Here is a 14,826-nt window from a genome sequence, read left to right on the forward strand (position 1 = left end):
AAAGGATCAACTAAGAGAGGAAGACTCTCAACAAGATGCACTGACACGGACTGTTACAATGAGCTCAAATATATGAGAGATAAAGATGGCACAGGATAGAGCAGGGCTCAGATCCACTGTTTACAGGGTCACTATAAGTCACAGTGAACTCAATGGCCTGTAACTATGTTACTAAAATGGATGTGTCCTATCTGTGATTCACTTAAATAAAAAACCCCAAAAAAACAAACAAAAAAAAGACCTTTTAAAAAATGTCCTTACACAAATGTCCTTCAATTTCTCCATTAACCACTTTGGAAGTAATTCTACTAGCTTCTCAGGCAAATAGCTCTGTTTAAGAGTTGGTTCCAGTGTAATCCCTTTGTGGATGTTTACTCATTCTGCAAAATATTTCCTTATCACCTACTACAGGTCAGACATTGTTCTAGGAACAAAAAAACTAAGAATCTGCCACCCAAGAAATTATACCATAATGGACATAAATAAGAGGTATTAATAAATGCCAAGAACAAACAGGTTAATTGTTGACTTTTGTTGTTATGTGCCATCAGAGCAACCCTGTACAATATACAATCCTGTCCTATCATGAGTCAATCTCATTGTCTCTAACACACTTACTCCCATTGCCCCAGTTACTGTATCAATTCATCTCTCCTGGGGTCTTCCTCGCCTGTGTTGTCCCTCCACCCTTCCAAGCTCAATGTCCTTCTCCAAGGACTGGTCCCTCCTGGCCACATGCTCAAAGTATGTGAGATGGAGCTTCAAAATCCTAATCTCCAAGGAACAGCCTGGTTTCATCCTATGTAGGAAACTATTTATTATGCACTGGTTATAGAAGGGCCTATCTAAGGTCTTAAATTAAGACCAATAGCTAAAAGATAAGGATCCAACCATGCAAAGATTTGGGGATAGTGCATTCTAGGTAGCAAGAACAATTTTGACATGTTCTAGTTTTAACACAGGTCGCATGACCACACGAGACACTGAAGGGGTGAGGGAAGCAACTGTCAAATCCTGAAGCCTCAGCTGAATTTAGATTTAGTTCTAAGAGTAAAGGAATAATAAACAATTTAGGGCTTTGGAAGTAAAATGATATGATTTACATTAAAGTTGCTCTTGCTTTAACTGTAACAAGGGGCCTGAATGAAAAAGAGACAGTCAGGATGGTGCACGATAGGGCAACATTCAGGTCCGTTATTCATAGGGTTGTTCAAAGGGTTGACTCAATAGTACTTGACAATAGAGCTGCCATGTTTAAGACGTGATTTGAATACAAAAGCAGAGGAATCACTTATAAGCCTAAAAGTGCAGGTAATGGTAGTAAAAATGAGCAAAAGAAAATAAGTACAGAAGACAGGGTGTGCTGGCAAAATGGATACAAAAGATACATCAGGGAAATCACCTAAATGTTTGGGTTCAACAATTCAACAAGTAAAGACTCCATCTATTAACTGGCAAGGCAAATGACAGGAAGGATTCAATTTGGGATATAGTAAATGGAAGAGACATACAAAATTCTAAGTGGAGATGTTAAGTTTGCTGCTGGACACAATCATTTTGGAATTCGGGGAATGAGTCAAAATTTAAAAAATAAATGGAGGGACGGTGCAGGAGGGGAAGACCCTCTATGAGATGGATTGATTCGGTGACTGGGGTAATCGGGATGGGTGTGTCAGAGGCAGTGTGGTTGGCGCAGGATAAAGCAGGGTTTAGGGCTGCTGTGCATAGGGTCGCTATGAGTTGCAAACGACTCGATGGCACATAACAACAACAACTTGAGGTATAAAGCCAGGAGCCCTGGTGGTGTAGTAGGGTAAGTATTATGCTGCTAACCAAAAGCCTGGCAGTTTAAATCTACATTTCACTTCACAGGAGAAAGATGAGGCAGTTTCTTCCCATTAAGGCTTATATCCTTGGAAATTGGATGGTTACCAGTTGGAACTGGCTAAACAACAAAGGGTAAGGGTTGGTTTTGGTCTTACAGTAAAAGCAACCATGAAGAGGCTGTAGGACCATGTCCTTGGTCAAAGAAGTACCAGCAAGATGGCACAGACAAGGTGAGGATTAGAAGGAACAATCAACACTGTCATAGGGTAGAAGTTTGGAGAAGTATTTTTTAATACAGAAGAATGTGAGTGACCAACTATGTTATATGCTTCATGTTTGAAACACTAAGTGTGTTCCAAAGCAATCCGGTAAAATGAGGAAGGGGATGAACACAGCACTTCTGAATTGGAAGGAAAACTACCATCAAGATTAAGGAGTGAATGACTGAAAAGTGAGAAAGTACAAACAGTAATAGCCTTTAAGGAAATTCTACGACAATGAAAAAATAGGTAGGCAGACTTGGATAATATTGTTGTTATCAAGAATCATCAAACCAAACTCAATTCCACTTTTTGAACAATAACCTCTTTGAACAGTAATCTAAACCTTGTCCTATCCTGCCCCTTCCTTATGTCTCCGATACACCCATTATTATAGACACTGTCAATTTATCTTAAGGGTTTTCCTTTTTCTCTGACCCTCCAGTCTTTTTCCAAGAACTGGTCCCTCCTCACAAATATGTCCAAAGTATGTGAGATGAAGTTTCACTATCTTTGCCTCTAGAAAGCACCTCGGTTACACTTCCTCCACGACAGACTTATTTGTTCTTTTGTTCAATACTTTTCTCCAACACAATGCACAAACCTTGCTTCTTCTGTCATGCTTATTCACCATTCAACTTTCAGATGTACAGAAAGCACCAAGGCTTGGATCTGGTACACCTTAGTCTTTAAACTGACATCCTTGATCTTTAGTATTTTGGAGATATCCTTGACAGCAGATTTCTCCATTGCAACATGTCTTTTGATTTTGTGACTGCTGTTACTATGGTATTGAAGGTGGATCCTAGTAAAATGAAATCACTGACAACTTCAAACTTTTCACCATCTATCATGATGTTGCCTATTGGTCCAGTGTTAAGAATTTTTGTTTTCTTGACATTGTGATGTTTGTAGTCTGTGATCTTCCACAGCAAGTGTTTTGAAACATTCTGAAATTTGAATCCTTTTTACTTTCAACAAGCAAGGCTGTCACCCGCATAATGCAGATTGTTGATGTGATTTCCTCCAATCTTGACATCGCATTATTCTTCATATAATCCAGTCCTTCAAATAATTTCCTCAACATACAGATTGAAAGTTGTTTTTACTGCTGTTGTTAGGTGCTGTTCAGCACAACTCATAGGACCCTAAAACAGATCTGAGCTCTGTCTTATCCTGTGCCATCCTCACAATCTGACATAACTGAACTCATTGCTGCAAGTGCCGTGTCAGTCCACCTGATTGAGGGTCTTTATGGAGAAAGGATACAACCCTGACACACATTATTCCCAATTTTAAACCACACAGTGCTTTGTTTGAACAACTGCTTCTTGGTTTATGCATAGGTTTCACATGACCACAATTAAATGTTCTGGGGATCCCATTCTTCTCAATGGTATCAATTATTTGTTATGATCCACATAGTCAAATATCCTTGCATAAACAAAAAACCCTAGTAAACATCTTTCCAGTATTCTCTGCTATCAGTCAAGATTGGCTTGATATTAGCAATGATAACCCTTTAGACATGGTCAGTTCTGAGTCCAGCTTGAATTTCTGACAGTTCCCCATCAATATACTGTTCTAGCCATTTTTTTAGTTACTTTCAGCAAAATTCTATTTGCAATGTGATAGTAATGATACTGCTCAATAATAGTCACATTTTGTTCTATCATGGTTTTTTGTTTGGGTTTGTTTTTAAAAAAAAAAAAAAATAGGCACATTTGGATTACCTCCAGTCAGTTGGCTGGGTATCTGTCTTCCAAACTTGTCGGCAAAGACTAGTGAACAAGTCCAGGGTGGCATGTTTACTGCACGTGTCAATGTGTATTCCATTCCATCAATTCCTGTGCCCTTATTTTATTGTCAATGCCTTCAGTACAACTTTTCTTCCCTCACTAGCACTAATTCTTGATCATATGCTACTTCTGAAAATGGTTCGGTATCGAGTAATTTTTATTTTTCCCCCAACCAATTATTTTTGCTATAGAGACTATGTGTTCCTTCTATCTTCTTTGATGCTTCCAGCATCATTCAAATTTTTGCCCATAGAATCCATCAGTATTGCAAATCTTCAACTTGTTCTTTAAGTGTGTGAAGAGTGTGCTCTTCCCTTTTGGTTTTCGAACTCCAGTTCTTTGCACATTTCATTATAATAGTTTGTTTTCTTAAGCTGCTCTTTGAAATCTTCCTCTTTTACTTCAGTATGTCCCACCTTTGTTTTGGTATATACACTAGTGTAATTTTTAGTCTCATCTGATCTCCATTTTGGTCTTTTCTTCCTCTCCTACATCTGCAATGACCCTTTGCTTTCTTTAAGAATATCCTTAATGTCAGACCACAAATTATCTGGTCTCTAATCATCAGTGTTCAATCCATCAAATCTATTCTTAGTGGATAGCAAGAGCATATTCACTTAATGAGAATGATTCAGCCAAAACAGAAATTAATGATAAAGAAGGGAAAAAGATAAGTGTAGGTCTCAGTCCCTGAAGAGCAAGAAAAGAGTAGATCCTCTGCATAAGTAGAGGACTTTGCCTTGGACAAGAAAGGGAATCATTCCCTAAGTCACTAAGTCAGAGAGAATAGGCAGTAGTACAGATGGATTCCTATGAAAAAGATGAAGTGCTTCTTGTCTTACTACTTCTATTTTCTTAGTAAAAAAAATAAAACGAGACTGACAATGGAGACTTCAGAAATGAAGAAATACAGGAGAGAGTGAGAAGTTAGGAAACATATTTTGGAAAAGTTATCACTTCAGGAAGCATTTTAAGACTGGTGGACAGGGCTGAGTACCCATGAACTATACGCTCTTATCCTGAACAACAAAGAGCTCTGTTGGCATAGTTTTACCAGCAGCTCAGGGAAGAATCATGAGTCATCTCCTCCCATTAGGATTTACAGCCTTGGAAACTCGATGCAAAGTTATTTTAAGTGTCAAAATCAATTTGTCGGCAATGCGTTAGAGAATTTTTTTTAATCCAGGCCAACAATTCTCTATCACAACTCTATTATCTATATTCACTTTCTGTATCTCACTCACTCATTGACATCTAGTCAAAATAAACTCAAAACTGATCAGCTGCATGGTTTCTAAGGCTGTAAGATCATCTCTGTCTCAAGGACCATCTGATGGATTTAAACCACAAGAGGTGCAACCTGAGTTGGCAGCACAAATTAATAACCTGTAACAGTTTTCACAGTTCAGTCTCCAGCACTTTAGCAGAGACTTAGACATACCTAATTACTAAGAATCATAAATATTATATGTTTACAATATATACACTTTTTTTAATATATACATTTTTAAGCACTAGAAACATAGATGAAAAAACTTCTCAAAGGCTAACTTTCCAAAGAGAAGAAAAATACACAAGCAAACACAGAATAAGGAAAGTGCCACATCTCACAAACACAAGTGAAGTAGAAGACAGGTGAATGAAAATCTGCTGGGAGTATCTCAAAAGGAAACAGCATTTCAGCTGAGAAGTCTAAGAAATAAAGAAATTTTCCAAGCAGGCAATCAAGGTAAAAAAAGCTTGAGACACCACGGCATGTTCAGGGAATAGCAAGTAGCTCAATGAAGTTAGAGCGGAAAGCACACAAAGGGAAGAAGTAGAAGATAAAACAGGAAGAAGCTAGAAATAAAAAGAGCAAGTATCATAAAATGTGAGTTTTACTTCAGAAATTACAACAGATTTAATGTGGGGAGTGAGGACACAGAGTTGCAAATCAAAAGGTGTAAACAGAGGATGGACTACAGAGAGAGAGGAAACAAAGGCAGGAGCCTGGTGAGCAGAATTGAGAGTATTAAGAACCAAAGCTGCTGAGGATGAAAAGCTGGAAATAGATATTAAGGAAATATAGCAACAAGACTAACAGGTTTTGGTTGAAAAACTTCTGTGTATCACATAGGAGAGAATATTAAAATTGTGGCTAATTTTGAGGAGAATGGGAATCTCAGAACACTTGACTCTGCTCATGTGAAACCTATACTCAGACCAGGAAGCAGTCCTCAGAACAGAGCAAGGAGACACTGCATGGTTCAAAATAAGGAAAAGAGTGAGTCAGGGATGCATCTTCTCTCCATACCTTTTCAGTCTATGCAGAACAAAACATTCAGAGGCAGGTCTTTATGAGTAGGAATGTGGCATCAGGACTGGAGAAAGACTCATCAACAACCTGCTTTATGCAGATGATACAACCTTGCTTGCTCAAACTGAGAAAGGCCTGAAGCACGTGCTGCAAAAGGTCAAGAACTGTAGTCTTCAATATGGATTCAAGCTCAACATCAAGAAAACAAAAATTCTCACCACTGGGTCAATTGGCAGCATCAGTATGGATGGTAAAGAGATTGAGATAGTTAACTCAATAGTTTACTCGGCTCTACAATTAACACTCTTGGATACCAGGAGTCAGGAAATCTAAAGATGAATTGCACGGGGAAAATCTGCTGTCAGGGACCTCTCCAGAGTACTGAGAAAGAAGCAACAATGTCAGTCTACACACTAAGGTGAGCTTGATGTAGTCCACAGTCTTTGCAATTACTTGTTAAGCTTCAGAGAGCTGGATTATGACTAAGAATGACAGAAGAAGAATCGATGTCTTTGAGTTGTGGTGTCACTGAAAAGAAAAAAAAATCACCCAAAAAACAACAATAGGTCAGTCTTAGAGAGATGGTGAAACCAAATTTCTCCTTGGAAGCAAGGATTCTGAAGTGCCGTCTCACATACTCTGGACACGTGGCTTGGAAGGACTGGCCCTTGGAGAAGGAAATCATGCTTGGAAGAGTTGAGGGACAGTGCAGGAGAAGACCCCAGGTGAGATGGACTGATACAGTAACTGGGGCAATGGGGTTATATGTGTCACAGTCAGTGAGATTGGTTCAGGACAGGGCAGGGTTCAGAACCGCTGTACACAGAATCGCTATGAGTTGGAGGCTACTTGACGGCACATAACAACAACAAAACAGATAATCCCAAAACACCAGTTCTCTTAATCCAGAAAACACTCCCGATCTGGCTCCTTGTCTTTGTCATTCAAACTGCTCTGGGATTTGTAGAGAGCTCGGGTGGATGAGTGGTAAAGAGTACAAACCAACCAGATGGTCTGTAGGTAGAAGATGGGCTGTACTCTCCTGTGCCGCTGAAAACTGTCTGGAAGGTCAGCTATGTATGAACTGGTTCTTATTTGGCAGTATATGATGGAAACAATGAAAAATATTGGTGGCATAGTTTGAAAGAACTGCACTGTTAACCCAAAAGTGGTGCATTCTCAGATAGTTCTAACCACCAGTAACTTTTTGGAAGATGGCAAATCTCCTCTCATGAGATTTATCCCCCCCCAAAATCCACTAGAGGTAAGTTATGAGTTGGTTCTGACTCCCAGAAAATCAGTTTTTTAGTGTTTTCAGATTAGTAGACTAGGAATAAAAATGGGGGGGGGGGGTGTAAGCCGAAGTTGCTGACTGCTGTTGTTAGGTGCCATGAGTTGACTGCAACCTATAACAACTCTATGTACAACAGCCCTAAACCCTGCTCTACCCCATGCCAAAATCATTCTCTGACACACCCACCACCATTACCCCAGTCAAATCTCATCTAGGGTCTTCCTCTCTTGCACTGTCCTTCCACCTTCCTAAGCAAGACGTCCCTCTCCAGGGACTGGTCCCTCTGTGTAACATGTCCAAAGTATGTCAGACAAAGCTTCAGAATCCTCGCCTCCAAGGAGCAGCCTGGTCTTACTCTCTCTAGGATGAATGAACCTGTTCGTTCTCTTAGCAGTCCATGGTAAAGTCAATATTCTTCTCCAATACCACAGCTCAAAGGCATCAATTCTCCTTCTATCATCCCTAGTCATTGTCCAGCTTTCTGGACAATTACTTTCCAAGTAATTGCAAAGACCATGGCCTGGATCAGGCGCACCTTATTCCTGACAATTAGCAGATCAAGTTGGGAAAGTGTTAAAAATCACTACAAGATCAAAGACTTACTTTAAGGATAGTCTTAATGCTCTCTATTTACCTATCCTGGTGAGGGAAAAAAAGAGGGCTTTAGAATGCAAGGATTTCTGCTTTGCTTAAAAAAAAAAAATCAAATCAGAAGGTACAGAAGGATTATCAACCTGGAATGTTACTCTTAAAAAAGGGGTAAATATTCCAGTTTAGAAATATCTGAAGCAATCCTGCCCAGGAGCGCTTTTAATAAAGCTGTGTCAAGCTTTTTTTTTTTAAAAAAAAAGAAAGAAATATCTGAAGGAGCCCTGATAGTGAATAGCGCCTGCTATTAAGGAAAAGTCACTAGCTGTCTTAACTCAGGAGCTTCTTTCCATAGGAGACAATTGTGGCAGTCTTCTCTGGTAAAGATTACAGTCCTGGGAACACTATAGGGCAATTCTATCTCATGCTGTCATTACTAGATGTCATCAAGTCCCCTCTGACTCATGCTGTTGCTGCTGAGTACCCTCATGTCACAATGACCCTATAAACAACAGATCTGAACAATCTCTGTCAAGCTCAAGTCCACTGGAGTAGTCACTTTGTCAATTTACTCTGTTGAGGGTCTTCCTCTCATTCTCTAAGTCAGAATCAACTCAAGGGCAATAGGTTTGGGCTTTATGTGGTTGTTTGGTATTTAATTACAGAGATGTAGAGAGTTGTCAAAGGCAGCACCTTCCTAGTAGTTCAAATCTACCAATTCTTCCTTGGGAGAAAGAAGAGCAATCTCTAACCATGCAGTTTACAGCCTCTGAACAGCTGTTAGAAGGTCAACTATGAGTTGGTTCAGATTAAAGGACAATGAGTTACTTGTCTGTTGTAACCACAAGATAAAAAATCAGCAGCTGAAGATGTTTGAATAGCTCTGAACCCTGCCCTATCCTGAGCCAGTTTCACTGTTTCCAACACACCATTGTTGTTGTTGTTAAGTGCCGTGGAGTTGCAGGGGACTCATAGCGACCCTATGAAGGAGAATCCTCAACGCTTGGGTGTATCTCATCCTCTCTTCAGGTTCATAGGGTTTCCGGAGGCAAGCTATTACGGAAGTGGATGACAAACCTCCTTCCAAGCTAACACACCATTACCTCAGTAAATACATCTCATCTGGGGTCATCTTCTCCCACGCTGTCCCTCCACCCCCCAAAACAGGATGTCCTTCTCCAAGGACTGGTCTTTCCTGGCAACATGCCTAAACATTCCAGGATTATCAACCTGGAATGTTACTCTTAAAAAAGGGGTAAATATTCCAGTTTAGAAATATCTGAAGCAATCCTGCCCAGGAGCGCTTTTAATAAAGCTGTGTCAAGCTTTTTTTTTTTAAAAAAAAGAAAGAAATATCTGAAGGAGCCCTGACAGTGAATAGCGCCTGCTATTAAGGAAAAGTCACTAGCTGTCTTAACTCAGGAGCTTCTTTCCATAGGAGACAATTGTGGCAGTCTTCTCTGGTAAAGATTACAGTCCTGGGAACACTATAGGGCAATTCTATCTCATGCTGTCATTACTAGATGTCATCAAGTCCCCTCTGACTCATGCTGTTGCTGCTGAGTACCCTCATGTCACAATGACCCTATAAACAACAGATCTGAACAATCTCTGTCAAGCTCAAGTCCACTGGAGTAGTCACTTTGTCAATTTACTTTGTTGAGGGTCTTCCTCTCATTCTCTAAGTCAGAATCAATTTTGAGATGGAGCTTCAAAATCCTTTCCTCCAAGGAGCAGCTTGACTTCACCCTGTTCAGGACAAACCTATTTGTTCTCTTTGCTGTCTAGGATATGTTCAATACTCTTCTCCAGCACCAAAGCTCAAAAGCATTCTTTGCCTTTAAACTCTTACAAAAGAAAAATATTCTAACCTGAGATCACTATAAATATGTGGTAGAATATTATAAAAATATTCTAACTGGGATCATTATAAATATGTGATATATGATATTTAATGTAGCTCTGGGGGTATGGTCCAGGGGAAGCTGCTTTTTACCTACAATGACCTCTCTGGCTCTGTGAATCCACAAGCACTGCCGGGGAGTGCAAAGAAGGGGCAATATTCCTCCTGTTTGAGTTACAACCTCAGAAAGCCACTGGCGCATCAACTATGAATTGGTTTTGCGTGGACAGCAATAATGAGGTTGATTTCTTAGTGTGCTGTACTCAAAGAATCCTGGTAGCACACAGCATAGGAAGTGGGGCTGCTAAGTAAAAGTCCAGTAGTTTGAATCCACCAGCAATTCAGCTAGAGAAAGGCAGGCAGTGTCCTCCCCAAAAGATGTACATTCTCAGAAACCAAGGACGGCTCCCATGAGTTAGAACTCACTCAATGGCAATGGTTTTTTTGTTTATATTGTTCTCTAATGAATGGGCAGGGGGAGATGGCTAGATCCTCTAATGTATCATTTCTACCTCTAACTTCTTGAAACTATGGGTGACTATTCTAGTCAGGAGGAAATGAGAGGGAAGAGTTACATTTTATTACCATCAGGCTTTTTAAAAGTGTGGTTTCTGTTGCGCGCCTTGCCTGTCCAGCAGGAACAAGGACACAACACCCCACAGTTCCTTCTCACAGCGGTTTACTCAGGAGTATGATTACAGAGGGTGGTGGAAGATGGAGTCTCTCTGAAGATGGAGTCTCTCTTCCCTTCCCCGGGTGTGGCTTTTATCCCCTTCTTGGTACTCCGCCCATCATCTATGTGTCATGCCTCTATTGGATCCTAAACCCCACATGAGATCAAGCCATCAACCAATGAGAACACAGTGCCCAAATAAGGTCTTGTTTGTGTTTAAGGCAAACAAAGAGAAGCAGGAAATCAGCGCCATCTTGTAATGGAGGCCATGCGCCATCTTGTAATGGAGGCCATGCGGGCCCGTTCATGGCCCTCCACAGTTTCATTACAAATTATAAATTCACTAATCAATTTCTCAAAAGCATGTGCTAGGTGCTAATTAACATTCAGAGGAAAAAACACAGAGACTGCCAAAAGGATATTAAAGAATCAGACTAAAGAACTTCTCTATCCAACTGATCCTACTTCTAACTCCAATTCTGGCTTTCTTCCCTAGTTTTAAAAAAGGGGGGGGGAATCTTCTGATGCTTTCTTGTAATCTACAGGATAACTCTTAATGGTTCTATCATTTAGTTCTATCCTCTAACTCACTCACCATTCGCCAACACCAATATTCTCAACACTAATTCCAGCTCCTGTCCAGTAGATTACAACTCATAGTAATCCATGTATGTTGAGATTAGAATTAGGCTCCACAGTTTTGAATGGCCTGCTGTTGGGAAGTAGATCACCAGGCCTCACTTTCTCTACACTTCTGGGTAGACTTGAACCCCTAACATTTTGGTTAACAACTGATCATGTTGATATTTTCCCCAAAGAGGAGCTCCACCTTTTAACATAATTCTCCAGCCTAAAATTCTCCAGCCAAATTGGCCTTCTCCCTCTCTTTCAAACTGGAAACAAACCACAGTGAAATAAAAAATCACAGAACCATAAATATGTACAAAGCTTCTACCAATGAGAATAAAGGCTAAGTATCCCAATTTCAAAGTCTCCACTGAAATCAGCCTTCACTTGACAATTTGGTCTAACAAATGGCAGAGGAAGTAAATTTGATAAGGTCATCACTATAACAGAAATGTAAATAACACCTTCTGTGCTAATTAAACGGAGCTCTGTCTGGCAGTGTATTGAATTAGGTGTTTCATTAAATAAGAAGACATCAGTTTGAATCCAGTAGATACTCCAAAGGAAAAAGATGGGTGATCTCCTCCCTAAAGATTCACAGCCACGGAAACTTGGTGACAGAGCGTCAATAGTCAGCATGGACTCAGAGGTTTGGGGGTTTAGGTGTCAACTATGATTTGTTATGGATCCTTTCTATTCCTTAGGGCACTTTCATTGCCTTCACCTAATTATTATATAACAAATTTGGAAATCCTAATTTCACACACACTGATCCCATTATCAACAAATGTGCCCTTTTCAGTAAGTGTCTATTCAGTGAAAGCTGATCTAGTCAACACTGGGGAGTAGAGAAAGGAGTCTATCAAGCTTTTAACAACTGTCTCAAAAACTTGGTTTGGCATACTGCAAAGGAAGGTGTTCAAAAAACATTCTGGCTTTATCATATTAACCTATAACTTTATTCTTGAACAATCCATACTTTTTTAAGGAGTTCTGAAGACTTTTCTTAACCTGAGAGGCTTATGAAACAAAAAAGTGTGAATTCAGCAGGAAGATTTCCTTCTTTGAAGAGGGAGAAAAACCCCACTTTCAGGCCCCTACTGTCTGGCTAAAGTGAAAGTGACATATCTGATAATGGTTAATATACCCACTCCAACAGAAAACCGTATCTTGTTTACCCCAGCAATCTTAAATATCCAAATAGAATACTACTACTACTACTACTACTGTCCAGGACAGTAAAAAAATTATTAATGTCTTTCCCCTAAAACAACAAAAACAGGTGTCATCAATTCCTATAGGAACATGACTATATCACCCAGGGACCATTACTGCATTTTTGCATATAATGCACTCACAATAATAAGGCATTAACACAAAGGTGACTGACAGGGGAGGAGTTCTCAGTAAACTAACATAAAATGGGAATATTATCTGCCTTAGATGTAGTTTATGCTGAGAGAAACGATGTAATGTAGAACTATCTCTGGTATGAGCTTCCACCGAATGGAATGGGTAAAAAGCCTTCTCTAGCATCTCTGGTGGCATAGTCTATAGAGGGTTGCACTGCTAACCCAAAGGCCATGCTGCTCTCTGTTCAAAATTTCCAGTGGCTCTGCAGGAAAATCTTCTGGCGGATCAAATATAAGTTGGTTCCAATTTGACAGCAATGAGGTTTTTCAATATATCCTTAAGTACCAGTGTAAATTAAATCTCCAGAGAATTCTTATACCATATTTGTTGTGCTCTAACTAGACTTCAAGCTTTATTAACTGAAGCCACATTTAATTAAAAATTCCCCATACATCCATACTCCTTAAATTAGTTTACCCTTTAGTGTCAGTATTCCCTTTTGACTAGTATCTGCTTACCAATTCAAACGACTTTACAAAGAAAAGAACTCTGTTATGTTTTAGGCTGTAATAAGGTAAAGTGGTACTAACAGCTCAACTTGACATCAATCGATAACCAGAATTAAGCACGCACATAATCTGCCTTCATCAATTTTTTAGTGTGAAAGTATCTTGAGACCAGGTTTCCAAAGGCAATGTCTACACATCCAGACATAAATATTAAAGTAAGTATTTCTAGTCACTATCTTAGTGAGACAAATTGGGATAACAAATGGCAATGAGAGTAGATTACAAACTCTTTGTGGACAAGTAACAAACAATGAACGTATTCCCAACAGCTCTCACCAAAATGTCTTTTCTTAGACTCAAAAGTCAACTACCAACGTGATGATGGCCCTAGGAGGTGGGAAGAGGCAACATAAAATTTTGGCATGTTTTCAAAGCCAAAGAGCAACTGGAACTGTCCATGTGGCAGACATCTACAAAAAAGGGCTAACACTCCCTAAGCCAAGTCTGGATTCAGCAAGCTTTTGGTCAAAAAAGGTTAAATTTAGGCAAAAATGGGAATAAGAAGGAAAAATAAAACTAAAAAATATTACATGTATAAAACGAGTCCAGAATTCTAAGTAGGAATAGTTAAAACCAAACTCAAACGTTAAGTAGGAGTCACCATTCAACATATATTACTCTTTACACAGTTCATTTAAACAGCTCTCTGAAAGCTTACTACCTTTACTAAGAAAGAGAATTCTGAGTTAAAATATTTTAAATTTTAAAAAGCTACTTTGAAATTGTGTTAGAGCTGAGAGCTGGAATACAATTTAAAGTGCACTAGATCGGCAGGACTTAGCAGCAGTGTAAGACATTTAATTCCAGCTCCTGGGCAGGTGCGTGATATTAGGCACAGGACAATATTTCTGCGGCTCAATTGTCCTACTCTACTCACAAAAAGAGAGTTAAGGAAGGCTCTTGCCAAAACTTTACAGGCAGAGATCTGATACAAAACTGAGAAGAGTACTGTGAGATTAAAACGCGATGCACCAAAATTACACATTATTATTGCGATTACTTGTATGGAATCATTACCCGCCAGGATGAAGCTTCCTACACAAGAGATGAAGCCCGAGAGGAAAGAGTTAAAGGGGAAAGTCCCCACGAGAAGACAATAACCGAACTGCAGAGCACCGGTCAGGAGTATATACAGGAGGTACGCATCCAGCAACTTTAGACGCTGTGAAGTAGTGCTCAAGTACTCCTCCAAGAACCGTGAAATCACCGACACTACAGACGCCGACATGACTACCGACTCAGATCCACAGCTCACCCTCAAGAAATTCCAGACAGTTCCGTTGAACACACCGGATGTAATGTCTGCGCACGCGTACTTGCTAGCGTTCAACTCCGCCCTTCCCACGGTGCCAATTGGCGCAGGCGTAAAAGCAGTCCGGGGGCGCGTAATAACTCTTGCGCAGGCGCAATTTGCAACACTAGGCAGCAAACTACAACGAGAAATATCTAATGCGCTTGCGCCGGAGACGTGGCCTTTATTTGTGTTAGTTCCGCTGTCAGTTTAGTGACGCCCACAGTTGCCCTAGCAACTAGGTACTGCAGGAAGTGGAAGGCGAGACTTTACCGCAGACGTGGAGGTTACCAAGTGGTTTGATTTTCTATGGCCCTCCCGCATTTTTTTCTAAGATTAACGGTCT

General features: G+C 40.0%; 1 protein-coding gene across 1 annotated transcript in view; it reads right to left on the reverse strand.

The window, feature by feature from the left end:
• Positions 1-14,421, reverse strand: part of LOC102851770 (dolichyl-diphosphooligosaccharide--protein glycosyltransferase subunit DAD1-like) — a 26,673-nt gene extending 12,252 nt beyond the window's left edge. The window contains exon 1 of the mRNA XM_006883123.1: positions 14,207-14,421. Within this exon, the coding sequence (XP_006883185.1) occupies positions 14,207-14,417 (211 nt within the window). The 5' untranslated portion in view covers positions 14,418-14,421. The remainder of the gene's footprint in view (positions 1-14,206) is intronic.
• Between the last annotated feature and the right edge of the window lie 405 nt (positions 14,422-14,826).

This window comes from Elephantulus edwardii, unplaced genomic scaffold (assembly GCF_000299155.1).
Source record: "Elephantulus edwardii isolate Elephantulus edwardi_28Jun2011 unplaced genomic scaffold, EleEdw1.0 scaffold00026, whole genome shotgun sequence".
In the NCBI taxonomy this organism is placed as follows: domain Eukaryota; kingdom Metazoa; phylum Chordata; class Mammalia; order Macroscelidea; family Macroscelididae; genus Elephantulus; species Elephantulus edwardii.